The sequence below is a fragment of the Chiloscyllium plagiosum genome, chromosome 6 (assembly GCF_004010195.1).
Source record: "Chiloscyllium plagiosum isolate BGI_BamShark_2017 chromosome 6, ASM401019v2, whole genome shotgun sequence".
Classification (NCBI taxonomy): Eukaryota; Metazoa; Chordata; class Chondrichthyes; order Orectolobiformes; family Hemiscylliidae; genus Chiloscyllium; species Chiloscyllium plagiosum.
Window position 1 is genome coordinate 84,728,125 of NC_057715.1, and position 18,100 is coordinate 84,746,224.

General features: G+C 41.7%; 1 protein-coding gene across 1 annotated transcript in view; it reads right to left on the reverse strand.

The window, feature by feature from the left end:
- Positions 1-18,100, reverse strand: part of LOC122550779 (protocadherin Fat 4-like) — a 72,234-nt gene that overhangs the window by 30,250 nt on the left and 23,884 nt on the right. The window contains exons 4-5 of the mRNA XM_043692032.1: positions 15,596-15,681; positions 15,279-15,458 (exon numbers count right to left, since the gene is read on the reverse strand). Of these exons, the coding sequence (XP_043547967.1) occupies positions 15,279-15,458; positions 15,596-15,681 (266 nt within the window). The remainder of the gene's footprint in view (positions 1-15,278; positions 15,459-15,595; positions 15,682-18,100) is intronic.

Consider the following 18,100-nt stretch of genomic DNA (forward strand, 5'->3'; position numbering starts at 1 on the left):
CCAGGGAAAAGACTTTGTCTATTTATCCTATCCATGCCCCTCATAGTTTTATAAACCTCTATAAGGTCAGTCCTCAGCCTCTGACGCTCCAGGGTAAACAGCCCCAGCCTGTTCAGCCTCTCCCCATAGCTCAAATGCTCCAACCCTGACAACATCCTTGTAAATCTTTTCTGAACCCTTTCAAGTTTCACAACATCTTTCCGATAGGAAGGAGACCAGAATTGCACGCAATATTCCAACAGTGGCCTAACCAATGTCCTGTACAGCCAAATCATTCTTTCAACTCCCTGAAGGGAAGCCCATCAGGGCCATGGGACTTGTCAGCGCCATGGGACTTCTAATATTTTTATTGGTGCTTTTACCTGGTGATTGAAATGGTTTCAAGTTCCTTGCTCTCTTCCACAATCTGACTCTGGAAGTTATAATTATATCTTCTGCAGTGATTCTATGCAAAATATCTGCTTAATTTATCTTCTATTTCCCAATTTTCTGACCAATTCACAAGACACTCACACTTGAGGATCAATGCTCACTTTGTTTACTCTTTTCCTTCTTAAATACCTGTCGAAATTCTTACTATCTGTTTTATATATTTCCAACCAGCTTTCTCTCGGTCTAATTTACCCTTCCTTATTAATCTTTTATTTATTCTTTGCTGTTCTTTGTATTTTGAGGAATGGATCTGAAATAGCATAAAAGCCATCAAGGTTCACAAATGTCATGCTTGAAGCAGGACGTCAATAATTGGAGAGTGGGCCTTTTCCTTCAGTAGTCGAAGATGCTCTCAAGAAAAGGTAATAGAAAGCAATGGAAGCAGGTAGAGATCAATGCCACTGATGTATTCTAGAGGACCTGGATGTAGTTACTGATTCAAAGCCATAACCGAGTAATTGAGGTTGGCACTCTGCATGGGCCTGGGGAGTGCCACATTGTCAATGTGGTTTCTTTTTGGATGAAAATCTCTCAATTAGATGTAAAAAATCACACATCTCTTTTTGAAGAAGTACCTGACCTGGTAAACATTTGTCCCTCAACACAGCCCTTCAATCATTTGTGCCTTTTCTGTCCTCGTATCATGTATTCTTTATTGCTGGACTGCTGCAGGAAGTCAGTATCATGACAGCTGCCTGGAAAATGGCCAGTACCCATGAATCACTTCAGGACAGTAAGGAAGTATTTTGCAGTTCGTGAAGGGGTCAGCCTTGTTGACAGGAACTCTGATGACCACATCTGAGAATGGGAAGACACCCTGCAATTCTGGGAACGCCATAATGGTTGCAAAGTCTCTCGCTTGTTTCCAGAGAACATGAGGAAATCATTCCGTTGTGAAAGAATGTGTCTGTGGCCAGCTTGATACAGTTGCACACTGCAGGCTGACTAGTGCTGTGTTTACTTCCGGATGAAACTTGAAATAACCTTGATGTACAACAATCCAGGGTTGTGTAGTACATAGCATATTATAGTTTGCTACAGACCTACTGCGACAATTGCCACTACGCTGCTCCTCAGTTTGGTGTGTACTTAGATTTTCTGAGTGGGCAAGGCCATCCTAATATAAGATTTCTCTGACTAGATTATTTGCAGGACCATATGCTACTCTTGGAGGTCCAGCCCACCTGTTGTTCCTGTTCCTCCACATTCTGCAACTAACAAAGGATGGCTGTTTTACAGCAGCGGGAGTTCAGCCTTGAGTTTGGAATATGGTTAATTCATCAAGAGTACAAAAAGGGAAACCTAAGTTGGGGACTTAGGTTAAGACACTCACTAGACATGCATCAATGATCTGAGTTTTCCTTTCTTCTGGTCAATGTCCTTTTAAACTGCAAAGAAAATATTAATTTCTCGTGCATAGCCAGCAATAAGCATTCAATATATGAAATCTGGTTTCGGTAAACACACTGGGCGTCTACATTTGGCTCCAATTCAAAGTGGATCTGGGTGGATCAGTAAATGTTTTTGGGGCTGTGTATCACGTGAAATCTTATCCAGTTGAAATTTTCCTTTTTATTAAAAGCGAATGAAAACATAAATGTTTAATGTTGCCTTGCACCTAAATGTTTGCAATGATGCATTGTTATCTTTAGACAGTCATGGATTAACAATCAATAAATTGGAAAATGCCCAACAAATTTGTAAATAGGCTCCAACAAACCTCTAATTATTAATAACATCACTCATCACAATATTAGATGGATCAAATGGTTCTTTGTAAAAAAACATTGGTTTAACAAGTCATTATATGAGGACATCATTGGTAAGGCCAGCATTCATTGCCTATTCCTAGTTGCCCCAGAAGTGACAGAAAGCTGTTTCTCGAATTCTCATGCTTATCCATGTGCTGTAGGTACAGTCAGGATATTGGCTCTGCCACTTTTGGAATACTGTGCTCAGTCTGGTCTCCTTGCTATATGAAAGATGTTGTTAAACTTGAAAGGGTTTGCAAAGATGTTGCCAGGATTGGAGAGTTTGAGCTGTCGGGAGAGGCTGAATATGCTGCGGCTATTTCCCCCGGAGGCTGACGGGTGACCGTATAAAGGTTTATAAAATCATGAGGGGCGTGGTCTATTCCCAGCTCTAGTCCAAAACTAGAGGGCATAGCTTTGAGGTGAGTGGGGAAGGAAATAAAAATGACCCGAGGGATAACATTTTCACACAGAGGGTGGAGTGTGTATGGAATGAGCTGCCAGAGGAAGTGGTGGAGGCTGGTACAATTACAACATTTAAAAGGCATTTGGATGGGCATATGAATAGGAAGGGTTTAGCGGGATATGGGCCAAGTGTTGGCAAATGAGACCAGATTAATTTAGGATATCCGGTCCATATGGATGAATTGGACCGAACGGTCTATTTCTGTGCTGCACCACTCTATGAATCTGTGACTCATTGTGCTTCCAATAGCAGTTTAATACAACTGAGTATTTTGCTGGGTCACCTCCAAGCATGGTTAAGATTAAACCATGTTGGTGTAGGCCTGGTCATACTGTTGGATGGCAGATTTTCAGCCCTGAAAAAACTATAGTGAATGTTCAATCCAGTCATTTCATGACCATCACTACTGAGATTAGCTTTTCATTCTAGCTTTATAAATTCCACCAGTTGCCATCGGGGGATTTGAGCTCATGCTTACTGAGAATCAGTGCAGACCTTGGATTTCCTACTGTGCTCTTTCTTCCTCCCTTCAGAATGCAGTAGCAAAGGGCAGGATTTTTGTAACCATTTGATTCCACCCCTAACCCAAATGATTCCCCTAAATCAGGAGGCACTGAATATTCATTGCAGGATCCAGATGAAATTCCTGGCTTGCCCAGTCCTGAAGAGAGTGCTGCTGTGAGATTTAAATGGTAGGAGGATGCAAAAAATCAAGAAAGCTGCAGCAGTTCTCAGAAGAAATTGAAGCCTGTATTGTTGAGTAAATGACAGCCTACATGGATGGATAAATGGCCATCTCCCTCCATTCTATCACCTTGCCATTGCTATTGTTTTGCCTCAGGTCAACTCCTTCTTTCAGACAGTCATCCAGGATAATGACAAATCTGATCTTGTGCTAAGGAAATGGACCAGACCACTATGGTCACATCCTTGCAGAAATATTTGCACGTGATTAGTGGGATAGGGAAGCCAGTCACAGTCTCAGTGAATTGGTCGCACTGCCTGATTTGACTTCATTATACACAGCTATTCCAAACTATTCTGGGAGGTAGCTCACAAGTGAATCCAGTCTTAAAGTTCAGACAATAGGTAATTCAACTTCATAAAATGGACAGCACATTGGCTCAGTGATTAGCACAGCTGCTTCACGGTGCCAGGGACCCATGTTTGACGTTACCCTTGGGTGACTGTCTCCCCTTCTCTCCGTGTCTGCGTGGGTTTCCTTTGAGTGCTCTGGTTTCCTCCCACAGTCCAAAGATGTGCAGGTTAGATGGATTAACCAGAGGAAATGCTGGGTCACAAGAATTGGATAGGAGGGTGAGTTTGGATGGGATCCCCTTCAGAGGGTCAGGGTGGACTTGATGGGCCGAATATAGGGATGCTATGCCGAAAGCTACCAGCGTTCAGGATTGTTTCATGCATTCCTTAGATGATGTTTTATGTCTAGATGCAAGAGCAATCCCATTTTTAGAAATGCAGTAATGATAAAGTTTTCCTGATCCATACTTAAAAGTTATGGAAAGTTTCCTCAGAGGTAATATAACTTCCACATATGATAACCTAGCCAGAATATCAATTAGTCCTCTGCCAATTAATTTATAATGGCTGAGTCCATACATCTGGTGCAAAACTGCAAGTAATGTGAAATGCTGAGAGCATATATAAAAACCCTGAGCTAAATAAAGATTACAATGTTTAAAAAATTATTTGTTACATCATCTAGACTGCTGCACGCACATGTCTCATTAACAAAAGCAGTCTGATGGAACATGATCCAGTTCCTTTGTGACAAAGCAGCATTTTCAGTTTATATTCACAGCATAATGAATGGGAGAGAATATGCAGGCTTTTATCAGTCTATAATTAGTTAGCTATTTGTGAGCAAGTAATATTCCTTCAATTAGCAACAAATCTTTTCTTGTTGCTGGAGGTCTCAGAAAAAAGTAATGGATCATTTCAAAGCTATTAGAGACAGTTTCATTGTTTAAGCTCGAGCAATTTCACATCTCTGTAATATTTGTTTAGGCTTATTGATTCAGGAGGATGATGTTCTCTTGAAACTGGCTTGGTACACTAAGAATTAAATTGAAAGTTAGATGTTAAAATTTGATACATTAGACAGGAAAAATGATAAAACTGGATTTTAATTATAGATTTCATTTTTTTCAGCACTGGGAAAATATTTGTTTGTTGCATATGCCATGGTCATATTAATCTTTACATCTGGTGAAAAAAATTATTTTTAAAGTCAGTTCTCATCAATGAATGTGATATCAAACAATGTTACAATCTGGCACAGGAAGTGTTTGGCATATTCTTATTTTCGTTGCTGTCAAATGACCTTCAGTTCATACGCAGAAGGAATCTATTTGCACGTCAGAACTGACAGAAATCTGTTCATTTTTGCATATCTGAGGCCCTAGACAAAGGTGCACCAATTTCTCACCAAAGCATTGCTCAATGACACGAATGCTGCCCTAGCATTCCATACCAAGGAACACCTTCAGCAGTAAGTGGATAGAGTCTCTCAGGCCTATAAAGAGTTTGGTTTGACCATCAATGTCTTGAAGACAAATGCTATTTTTGAGGATGTTCTCATACTGCCACTTATTAGCATTGACAAAGTGATGCTAGAGGTTGTTGATAGAACATAGAACAGTACAGGCCCTTCGGCCCTCGAGGTTGTGCCAGCCTTTATCTTACTCTAAGATCAGACTAACCTATGTACCCTTCATTGTACTATCTTCCATGTGCCTATTCAAGAGTCGCTTAAATGTCCCTAATGTATCTGACTCTACTACCACTTCTGGCATGGCTTGACATATCTAGCCTCCACTATCACTAGCAAGGTATCTCTCATTTGATGCTGGAATCAGCACACACATTGAAAAGCTGCAGCTGTTCTGTGAAAAGTGAGTTTATAGAGTGTGGACCGACAGCAATCTGACTGAGAGCAACAAACTTCAGGTCTTCAAGTCTGTCTTCTCAGTGGACTCCTTTACATATTGACAATCTGTGCAACATCTGCTATGGAGAAGAAAAAGATGAACAGTTTCCACCGTTGCTCTTTCAAACAAATCCTGGGCAATTCTTAGTGGGACAAGGTTACCAACACACGTGTCCTGGAGCATGAGAATTCCATCAACGTACACAAATACTGCTCTGCCACATTCATTTACCAGATTACAGCTGGATACTCAAAAATGTTTTGCATGGTAAACTGGCCACTTGGTCAGTTGCTGAACATCCGTACCTCTGTTTACAAGGACACCTGCAAATGAGATGTGAAGATGATGGATATTGACACAGAGAAGTGGGGGATGCTGCCAGAAGGTGATGACCTCTGGAGACTCACTGTTCAAAGAGGCATTGGAAGACGAAAGGAGAAACAGAAAGCTCGGTTGTCTGAGAAGAGGGCCCAGAGAAAACAGAGGCCAAAAAAATCATGCACTGCATTTATAGCCCAGTGCCATCATCTGTAGCAAGTGCGGCTGAAACTGCCATGTTAGATCAGGCCTCCTGTGTTTCTCGCAGAGATGACCTCCAAGGCACAATCTGTTGTCTGATCAGAGCAAACTCTGCCAAGGACACTGAGCACAGAGTTGATATTGTAATATTAAAATTTGATACATTTGGGATTTGAAATGTTAAAACAGTGCTTTAATTATAAATTCAATTTTCTTCCACCCTGGAATTATATTTGTTTGCTACATTTGTAATTAGTTGTGTTAATATTTACATTAAATTGTGGTTAGAGTGAGCCCAAAGTGTCAGTGAGGGAGGTCCCCTGGCATCCGCAATATCGAGAGCAGGAAGCTCAAGATTTTCTGGTCAGTGGTGCCAAAGCGGAGGAGACTGAGCCCATGAAGAGAGTACACTTAAAGGCTGTTGAATTTTTACCTTTATTCTTTTATTTTTCCATTTAATACTAGGAAGGACTCAAATGTTAACTTTTAACTTTCTTTCTTTATTTTTCTATATTAACAACAACAGTAATGCTTTACTTTTAACTTTGTTTCTCAATGTTACTATTTGTACCTAAACTTTGTACCCAGGTACCTTCGTACCTAAGATGACTCTGTGTGTAGCAACAAAACACACTTCTCGCTTTACTCCGGAGACAATAAAGTTTAAATCAAATCAAATAAAGTTGTTCAAAGTTTGTTTTCATCAACGAACACCCCCCCCCCCCAACCCCTTTTTTTGTAAGTGGGCCTAATAAAGGATCCAACATTGCACAATCCAACAGTCAGTGACTTTTTTTTATTAATTCATGGGATGCAGCCAGCATTTATTGCCTTTTCCTAGAGGGCAGTTAAGAATCAACAACATTGCTGTGGGTCTGAATCACATGTAGGCAAGATCAGGACAGCAGTTTCCTTTCCTAAACGGCATTAGTAAGCCAGATGGTAAATGAATGTGGCGGAGCAGTATTTGTGTATGCTGATGGAATTCACATGGGATTTGGACCCAGGTCCTTCACCATTACCTGAGTCTCTGGACCTACAACTAGGCCATCACCTACCCAGTAAGATGGAGCTTTCTTCATTTTGATCTTGGTCGTGCCATATATGCACATGGCCTTTAAATGAGTTCTCCATTAACGACTCCATGTGCTATGCTGGGTACAACACGCGAATCTGCCAGCTACTAGTCTGTGGTGTATCTGCGAGCTGCAAGCACAGAGATTAGTTGGGTTGTTGTGATGATTGCTTTGTAACTGATAATTTGTTTAACTTTGTGTTAAATAAACTAACCCACAGAGTTAATCAACCCCTGATGAGCAACTGATTATTAGACATTTATCATTAACATCCTACTACATTTTGGAGAAGTAAAAGGATACAATAGGAACTTTGTACCTAATTTTACACAGTTCAGAGCAGAGTGACTTGACACATTGAGCAAGGATGAAGAGATATAAAGATCTATATCATTATATGTTAAAATATGGACATCAGTACCACACAGAACTGCCTGGACATGATCCCAAGATCAAAGCAAATGTTAAAGAGAAGGGACTTTTACCCTCACACAAGATGAGGGAGGATCAAAAAGACAGCTCTGGTACTTCACAGCTGTGTGAAAGCAGACAAAAAGGTTATTGTACCGTTCGTAGATATGCAAATTGTGAAGATATTCAAAACCCAAGGAAGGACAAAGAGGTTATTGACAAAAACAAATCAAAAAGGGAGGAGACAGTCTTGCATGCTTGACCCAGAAAGATTATGTCAAAAGAAGAAGAAAAAGCAAGACTCGAAGAGTTGCTTGGAGGAAATGTAAGCTTGTGGACATATACCTGGAGATGAAATTTTATGATAATTTTTCAGCATTATTCACATTGAGTGCCAAGTATATAATTAAAATGTTGTAGTTTCATACATTTTAGGACCAAGTTTTCTAACCTGGTACAAATTATGTGTAAAAGGTTAAGAACTACTGCAAACACACCTGAGGTGTAAAAATGCTCAGAAATTTTGACACAATTCATTGCATTATTTGTCATGGATCCAGGTGCAAGAGTAAAAAGCACATTAAAGATGAAGCTGGATAATTGTGTGTCAGTGAAATGATCACAACTGAAAGCTGGTCTCACAATACGGAAGTGGTTAGGGTGAGAGAGGAACCAAGCTTCTGAAAGTATTTAGTTAGGGTGTAGGTTTGCTCGCTGAGCTGTAGATTTGATATCCAGACTTTTCATTACCTGGCTAGGTAACATCATCAGTGGTGACCTCCAAGTGAAGCGACCTCCTGCTTTCTATTTATGTGTTTGTCCTGGATGGGGTTCCTGGGGTTTGTGGTGATGTCATTTCCTGTTTGCTTTGCTTCACTTGGAGGTCACCACTGATGATGTTACCTAGCCAGGTAATAAAACGTCTGGATATCAAACCTACAGCTCAGTGAGCAAACCTACACCCTAAACCTCAACCTGAGCTACAAACCTTCACAAACCTTGCCAAAAAGTATTTAATTAGGCCAAACCACATCTCAAATTACTGATAATCTTTGCCAAGATTGACACAGCAGAGCATTGACAAATGCAAATGAAGGCAAAGGAAATTTCATGTGTTGCTAGAGGCTTCTATAGGAAAATTCTATCTATGGGTGCGCTGGCCTCATAATGCCTGCTCACAGCAGCTATTGTCAATGACTTGTATTGTCCATATTTATCGCCACATAAAGTGTGGATGTGTCTGTATCATTTGATTTTTAGCTTACTGGTAGGAATGGCGTCGGGCTTGGGTGAAAATCATTCTGGTATGCCTTCTTCCATGTCAGCTGTAAGGAGTTTGGAGCTTCTCTAACTTTAAGATCATTCAAGCCTACATGGATTGTCTGCAACACTAGGTTGCTGTTGCAATGTATAGTAACTTACAATTTAAATAGTGCATGGAATATTAAAAGGAGCAAGGCTGAATGGTAGCAGTCCTGCCTCTGAGGTGGGAGGTACAGTATTTAAACATTTCTGCTGGCTTTTCTAATAAGTGCAGTCCAGAGCTCCAACTACAAGTTGAAATCCATTTACTTATTTGGTGGCTATCAGTGGACCTTAGTCAGTGTGCGATCCTTAAAATTCCCCTGCCATATAGAACAAACAATCCAACTGGTTCATGTAAAGATAATTCCCACCATGGAAGGAGTGACCATGTCATGCCTTTCAGGTTTTTAATCAGTCCTCAGTACCTCACATGATTCTTGAAGGGAAGGTCTGAAGTGACAAAAACAAAATCTGGAAGCGCTTCATAGTCATGTGAGAAAAAACGCTGATGTCAAGTCAAAAACAAGGAATGAGGAAGAGTGACCAAAAGCTTGATATGGAAATTGTGTCTTTAAAAACTTGTGACATTTTTCACAAAAACAGAATCATAGAATCCCTGCTGTGCATAAAGAGGTCATTCGGCCCATTTGAGTCTGCACCGACCCTCCAAAGAGCATCCCACCCTATCCCCCTAATCCCACATTTCCCATTGCTACCCAGCTGGCCTGCACATCCCTGCACACTATGGAGAATTTAGCATGGCCAATCCACCTAACCTGCACATCTTTGGACTGCAGCAGGAAACCAGAGCACCTGGCGGAAACCAACACAGACACGGGCAGAACAGTGACATCTTGTGGTCTTTGCTGAGGACAACAGTGGAGCAGTGCACTGTTGTGAATAATTGTGAATAATTTGTGAATAGGTACAACTCATATTTCTTAATGTCTGCAACTTTCTAGGCTCTTTATCAATTGATAATGACAATTAATGTGACATTCTAAACTATGGTTAACCTTACCCTATCTCTCCCTTTTTTGTGATCCCATCGCGACCTGACAGGCCAAAATCAAATGCACTGTCCTTGCCCTCATTGCCTCTGGTGATCTCTCCTCCACTGCCTCCAAACTCATAGTCCCCAAGCCCCGCACTGCCCGGTTCTACCTGCTCCCCAAGATCTACAAGCCCAACTACTCTGGCCGATCAATTGTCTCTGCATGCTCCTGCCTCAACGAACTCATCTCATCAGTCCTGGACTCCATCCTCTCCCCCTTAGTTCAGGCATTTCCCACCTACATCCATGATACCAACCATGCTCTCCATCTCCACAGCAACTTCCAGTTTCCCAGCCCCCAGCTCCCAGCGCTTTATTTTTACTATGGACGTGCGTTCTTTATACACGTCCATATCCCACAAGGATGGCCTCCAGACCTTCTGTTTCTTCCTCTCCAATAGACCCATCCAATCCCCCTCCATCAATATCCTCCTCTGCCTCGCTAAACTGGTCCTCAACTTCCTCTAAATCCTCCCATTTCCTCCAAATCAAGGAAGTCACCATGGGCACCCAGATGGGCCCAGCTACACCTGCTTCTTTGTTGGCTATATCGAACAGTCCCTCTTCAGTACCTACACAGGCACTGCGCCCCAACTCTTCTTCTGTTACATCGATAACTGCATCGGTGCTGCATCCTGCACCCAGGCTGAACGTGGGCAGTTCATCGATTCCGCCCACAACTTCCACCCACCCTCAAATTCACTTGGTCCATCTTGGACACCTCCCTCCCCTTTCTTGACCTCACTGGCGACAGTCTACAGATGGATGTTTATTGCAAACTGCACAGAATCCCACAACCAGCTGGACTACACCTTCTCCCACCCAGTATCCTTCAAGAACTCCAACCCATTCCCCCAATTCCTCCGCCTCCGCCACATCTGCTCGGACAAGGAGACATTCCACTCTCAAGCATCCCAGATGTCCATCAGTTTTGAGCAACGCGCTTTTCCTACCCCTCGTCTTCTAGACAGCCCTCCACTACACCACCTCCATTTCTCGATCCACTGCTCTAACCCCCCAATACAATAAAGACAGAGTGCCCCTTGTCCTCACCTACCACCCCATCAGTCTCCACATCCAATGCATCATCCTTAAACACCTCCGCCAGCTCCACCTAGACCCCACCACCAAGAGCATCTTCCCCTCCCTACCCTTCTCTGCCTTCTGCAAGGACCATTCCCTTTGACAGTCCTCGGTTCTGCCACTCTCCCCAACAACACCCCCGAATCCCCAGGTACCTTCCCCAGCACCCAGATAAGATGTAAAACCTGCTGGCACACTACCCCCCTCACCTCCATCTTGGACCCCAAACAGTCCTTCCAGGTGAGACAGATGTTCACCTGCGTCTCTTCCAACTTAGTTTACTGCTTCAGGTGCTCCCAATGTGGTCTTCTCTGCATCAGGGAGATCAAACGTAAACTTAGGGAACAGTTCACCGAGCATCGCAGCTGGGCCCGCAGAGGCCGACCGGACCTCCCAATCACTGCCAATTTCAATTCCCCCAACCATTTCCTTTCCGACATGACCATCCTTTGCCTCCTCCATTGCCAAAACGAGCCATAGTGCAAATTGGGGGAACAATGCCTCATACCTCGCCTGGGCAGCCCGCCTGGGCAGCCTACAGCTCAGAAGACTCAACATTGAATTTCAAATCACCTCCCCATCCCAAGACTCCCTTCCCAACCCCTCCCCCTCCCTTCCACTGCTCCCTGCCACCAACTGGATTCATTATTCCCAATGACCAACCAGATCATACCCTCTACCTGTCTCCACCTATCCCCACTTCACCACCCTGCCCTCACCACCCCTTTATCTGAAGCACACCCCACTCCCACCCCAGTTCTGAAGAATGTTTACACCCGAAACGATGACTTCTCCACCTCCCAGTGCTGCCTGGCCTGCTGTGTTCTTCCAGCCTCCTGCCTGTCTATTTTGCATTCTAAACTATGGCAGCCTAGAAAATTCAGTAAGCAGGGTTATAGATTACTCCCCACATCCACAAACATTCACACCCTCTATCACCAACGCTCAGTAGCAGCAGTGTATACAATCTACAAGATGCACTGCAGAATCCACCAAGCCCCTCCCCCTCCCTTCCACTGCTCCCTGCCACCAACTGGATTCATTATTCCCAATGACCAACCAGATCATACCCTCTACCTGTCTCCACCTATCCCCACTTCACCACCCTGCCCTCACCACCCCTTTATCTGAAGCACACCCCACTCCCACCCCAGTTCTGAAGAATGTTTACACCCGAAACGATGACTTCTCCACCTCCCAGTGCTGCCTGGCCTGCTGTGTTCTTCCAGCCTCCTGCCTGTCTATTTTGCATTCTAAACTATGGCAGCCTAGAAAATTCAGTAAGCAGGGTTATAGATTACTCCCCACATCCACAAACATTCACACCCTCTATCACCAACGCTCAGTAGCAGCAGTGTATACAATCTACAAGATGCACTGCAGAATCCACCAAGGCTCCTTAGACAACACCTTCCACAACCACCACCACTATCAGGGCAGCAGATTCATGGGAATGTCACCACCTTCAAGTTCCCCTCCAAGTCACTCACCATCAGCTTTGGACACAGCTCCTTTAGTATTGCTGTGTCAAATTCCTGGAACTCACTCCCTAACAACTTTTTCAGTATACCTACAATAAACATACTGCAGCAGTTCAAGAAGACAGCTCACCACTACCTTCTCAAGAGGAACTAATGATGGCTCAGGCAGTGACACACACTTCCCACGAATAAAATAAACATTTGTGACCATGACGTCCGATGATATCAAAGGCTGTCTTGGCTTTACTGAGCACTGGTCAGGCCAGAGCCTTTCTGTTCATTAGAATTAAGAGTCCAGAACTACAGGGCATAGGTTTAGGGTGAGAGGGGAAAGATATAAAAGAGACCTAAGGGGCAACTTTTTCACGCAGAGGGTGGTACGTATATGGAATGAGCTGCTGGAGGAAGTGGTGGAGGCTGGAACTTGCAGCATTTAAGAGGCATTTGGATGGGTATATGAATAGGAAGGGTTTGGAGGGATATGGGCTGGGTGCTGGCAGGTGGGACTAGATTGGGTGGGATATCTGGTCGGCATGGACGAGTTGGACCAAAGGGTCTGTTTCCATTCTATACACCTCTATGACTCTAAGAAATTTAAAACAAATAAAAATAATAGAGGGCATATTATTGAGATAGAATAGTTAAGCAATTTGAGACATGATTAATTATAAGTGTACCAAGATCAGAAGGGACTGAATACTTCAAGTGGATAGATTCCAAAACGTCCACCATTTCAATTTGTAGTGGACTAATTGAAACAGGCTGATTGTTATGATTAGTCAAGGATTGCATTGTGTCATTGCCCATATGGTAGAAAGTGAACTAAATGAATCTTGGTTGCAATTTTTCACCCAGCCCCTCCCATGTTTTTTATGAAAGATAGCAAGAGAAAGGAAATGAATGGGAATGAGAGATTTAAGACTGCAGAAGTAATGATTAAAATGTTTGTTTAATTTTCAAGCATTTATTTTAAGTCTGATACACGATACTATTTATTTCTGAGTTTATCTAAATGATTATAAAGTATATTATAAAGAATAATTTATCTATATTTTAATATCATGTTTTGAGTGATTGAAATGGAGCTCAGAATTTTCTGAGCTCCATTTTCTGTAATCAATCTAAGATTTAAAAAGAGAAAATATTAAACCTATTTGTTGACAAATTGATTTGTTGTATTTTATAGTATATCATATAATTTAAGATGTGAAGACATACAAATGTGTTTCTTATTAATAAATTGACATGTGGGTTATCACTTATCTACTGTAGACTATTCACAGGGAAAACAAAATGCTCTGAGCTACATATATTTTCATGATAATATCCATTGAGGCTCCAATGGAATTAGCTGAAGAGCATATCAAGTGGAAACAGTTATGTTATATGTTTTCTTATCTGTTTGTCTAGAATATTTCAATTTGATATTCTAATATAAAGGGGATAGTATAGTAGTGATATTTCTGAACTAATCACTCTGTAATCCCTGCTCTGGGAACATGGTTTCAAAACCTATCTGTGGCTGGTGAAATTTAAATTCAATTAAGAAAATCTGCAATTGGAAGTTAGTCTTGGTAGTGATCAGGGAGCTATTATTGTTGTGCCGATAAAACATGGACTATCAATTTTCAACCTCCATCATCTGACTTTAATACCCAAGATTTTCATCGACAAAAATGTTTTTAGAAAGGAAGAGGTATAGGCTAAACTTGGTGCAAACTTGGTGATCAGAGGCAAGCTCTCAAAAAAGCAATATGGAATAAATAAAATCATTTGAATAGAAATTAGCATTTTATCTAAACATATTGAAACTATTCAACTGAGGTAGACTTCAAGAAACTCACATTTCCTGTTTTATTTTACAATTACATGAGTAGTTAGACATATTGACATGAGAGAGTTTCCTACAATGATACAATTTAGATGACAATGAAGCCTGACTCAAGAATACACAAATGAATCATATTTCAGTAGATACTTGGGAGCGCAACATAGTCTTGGGCTTAGTAACAGGTGAAATTCCTCTTTTCTTCATTCAAGAAAATCTTGTGATTCACCCATTAATATCAGATAATTCTATATTTTTAGCGAAGAGTAAAAGAGGTATGTGAAAATAAAGAATTAAAAATATTTGTGACAAAATGGCTAAAAATAGGCCAGTCAATTTGCCTCATTATAAAAATCCCAGATAGTTTACTAATTTCCTTTTGGGAAGTAAATCTGCTATCATTTTATAATTTGGACAAAATGTGACTCCAGATTCTCAGTAATATGATTAGCATTTGACTGATCTCTGAAATGACCATGGTTTATTCTTATGCATCCATCCAAAATGAATTATGATGGTCATTTACATTGATCGTGTAGGTTTTTTTCTCCATTTTGTTATGGGAGAAATCTAGTCTTCATGTAACACGTGCTTACACTAAATATGATTCAGTTCAAGGAATTGGTGGTGCATGCCTCATCTGCTTCATATAGTGAGCTGAAAGACATCACTTTGTTTCTCCATGTTGATAAGGCTAGTCGATATGATAAAAATAAATGCACAATTTATCAGAATATATAGATTGTGTATATAGATTTCAGAAAATATTCACCACAATACATGAACGGCTCATTCAATTATTATTTAAAATGCTGGCAAAAGCTACCAGTGGTTAAGTAACTCTCTAACATATATCTCTAGTAAGGTAAAATAAGAGCTTGATTTTCTGTATCATTATTAACATGACACAGCAGTATTATGTACCTGGTTAAGATGTTGTTTGAAGACAGTGCCTCAGCAAATTTAACAGGAATATTGTTCAGTCTAAACTCCTTAATGCAACCGATGAAGTCATGTGATTTTGCTTGATCTGGACGAAGGAGTATGGGTTCAATCAATTTGATTCCTCCAAATACCATTCTGTTTTTCTCCAGGTCCAGAGTTCTAAGAGTAAGATGAATTGAGAGTGTATTAGTTTATTGAATTATCTTTGAAACAAAAAGTATGATTTTACTTTTGAAAGGCTACTTGAACAGAACAAAAAATATTTATTCAGCACAAAGCTTGATATTCATTGATACCTCTCTGTGCCTATGCCTGGGGTGCTTACAAAGCAGAACTGTGCTGGCTGATCATTGGTGCAATTATCCACTGTCAGGGATCCAACCTGCAAGTGTAGCCAAAAAAACAAGCTGGTTGTAGCTCATTTCAAGAACAATACCAATGAAGCAAGAATCTTACCACACCACCACCACCACCACCCCATCATCCCATACACCCAGACACAGAAATCCTTCTCTTCTGATTTACAGTCTGCTTTTGTTCTTTGTTATAAATGTTTAGAACATTCTGGCCTAAATTTTAAGAGACTGTGCTGTGAGCAAAATGTTGACAGATATTATTTATAAAATGTTTCTTTGTGGCCTTTAATTTTCCACAATTGGCCTTTTTGACTGAGACTGGCAACCTTTTTTTGCTGTGGGTTCATGGCCATTAAACCAGGACAGCAATATTCGACAGAGTTACAAGGCGTTCACATCCCAGCAAGCCGGTTGGATTGCAGTTCAAGGTCAAAAGTGGAAACCCTGTGTTGCTACTTTTTAAGCTTCCTTTTTGAAATAACTCCAGAGAGGCCGGGAACCTGTCCTCTCAGTGACCAGTGACCCTTTATTTACACTTTGCCACACCTAGCCACTGATCCAGCTCCCTCAGGACCAGGTCTTAGTGTGAACAGAATCTCTGACACTTCTGTTTATATCTGTCAGCCAGGGCTCCCTGATTGAACCAGATGAACAGCTCCAATAAGGGAACTCAAATTCCATGAGTTCTATCTTCCTGACCTCATTACAATTACTACATCTCCCCCCCTTCTAAATCCAATGACAGAGGGCAGTTCCTGTTTTGTAGCACCTCCTGGGGCATTTGAGCACTGGGTCTGGTTCCTCCTGCTCTGCCTATGATATGGGCAGCGTATAACACACAGTAGCTCAACTCTTGCGTGCAGAGCATCTCAGAAGAAACTTAATCTCCTCTTCTGGTGGCAAAGGCATCAGGATAGTGACATCTGCCATGGCTATCTCAGATTCTGAGATATCTTTAACCCTTGATGGAGAGGAAGAACACACAGGTTCCAGAAAGGCTATTGAGGAACTGGACACATTTTGCTCCCACAGTGATTGTGAGTTTGTAGTTTTCATACGGTCCACTTGCTTATTCAGAACCGTCACACCTACCCAAACCTGACCTCACATTGACCATGCCTCTTACCCATGCAGGGCCATTCCCATAATTCCTTTCCCAAACCTTGCCCCCGAAGTAAACGGTCGCTCTCGCTTGGCGGTGTCTTGTGTCCAGCATTGATATTCCTAATACCATTTCACCCTCTTTCCCAGGTCCAGGAAGATCAGATTTAACCTGGTGTGGAGTCTTCTCCGCATTAACAATTCTGCTGAAGCCATCCCGATGGATGCATGAGGTTATATTGGTACAAACCTTTATGGGTATTAATTGCAATATATTTCTGGGAATCCTCAGCTAATTGCAATTGCATGTACACATGGCTCATATCCAGCTGTGAGAAGGACAGCCCCCTGCCAGCTTTGTGCATTTATCCTGTATATGAGGAATTGGGTATTTATCCAGCTGTAAAAGGTGGTTTAACACTTGTTTAAAATCCCCACAAAGGTAAACTGACCTTTTGGACTTCACAATCGGTATGATTGGTGCTGCCTATTTCACAAACTGAACTGGTTTCACAATTCCTGCACTTTCCAGCCTTCTGATTTCTGCGTCTACTTTTGCCCCTAAGGCAAATGGCACTGGGCAGGCCTTGCAGAATCAGGGAATCGCTTCCTTGTCAACATGCAAGGAGGACTTGGCCTTTTAGTTAGTCCCTAGACCATCCTTAAAATATTCTGGGTACTTAATAATTAGGATTTCAGTCCGGCAGCCATTTTCTATTTGAAAAATGTTGAGCCAATCTAGGTGAATCTTTCTCAGCCAATTTTGACTCAGTGTCATTTGCCCATAAAAAAATAACACATTCTAGCCACATACTGGGCTCAGTCTTTGACAGTAGGATCGAATGAGTTAAACATCCCAAATAACAGTATGCTGCCAGAAATGCTCACTCCAACAGAATGACAACAGTTGTGAAAAGATTTCTTCAGAAGTGTGCTTTTCTCTCATTGCCACTGAAATAACTCCGCAGGGGCTGTTATCCCATCACCAAGTCATGTGTTATTTACACGTGCAGAGTCCTTGACATTGATCCTATTCCCTCAGAGCCAGCTCTCAGAGTAAACAGAACCTCTGACACTCCTGTTTGTATCTGTCAACCAGAGCTCCCTAATTGGGGCTGTTAACCTAGTCCAATTAAAGAACTCTATGAGGTCCAATTGGCTAACCTCATTACAATCACTATACGATTGGTTCAAATGTTTTTCCTTCATTCATGGTGCACCTAATCAGAGTCTTGTTTAAAAACAAGAAAACTCTAACTGAGGAGAAAGTGAGGACTGCAGATGCTGGAGATCAGAGCTGAAAATGTGTTGCTGGAAAAGCGCAGCAGGTCAGGCAGCATCCAG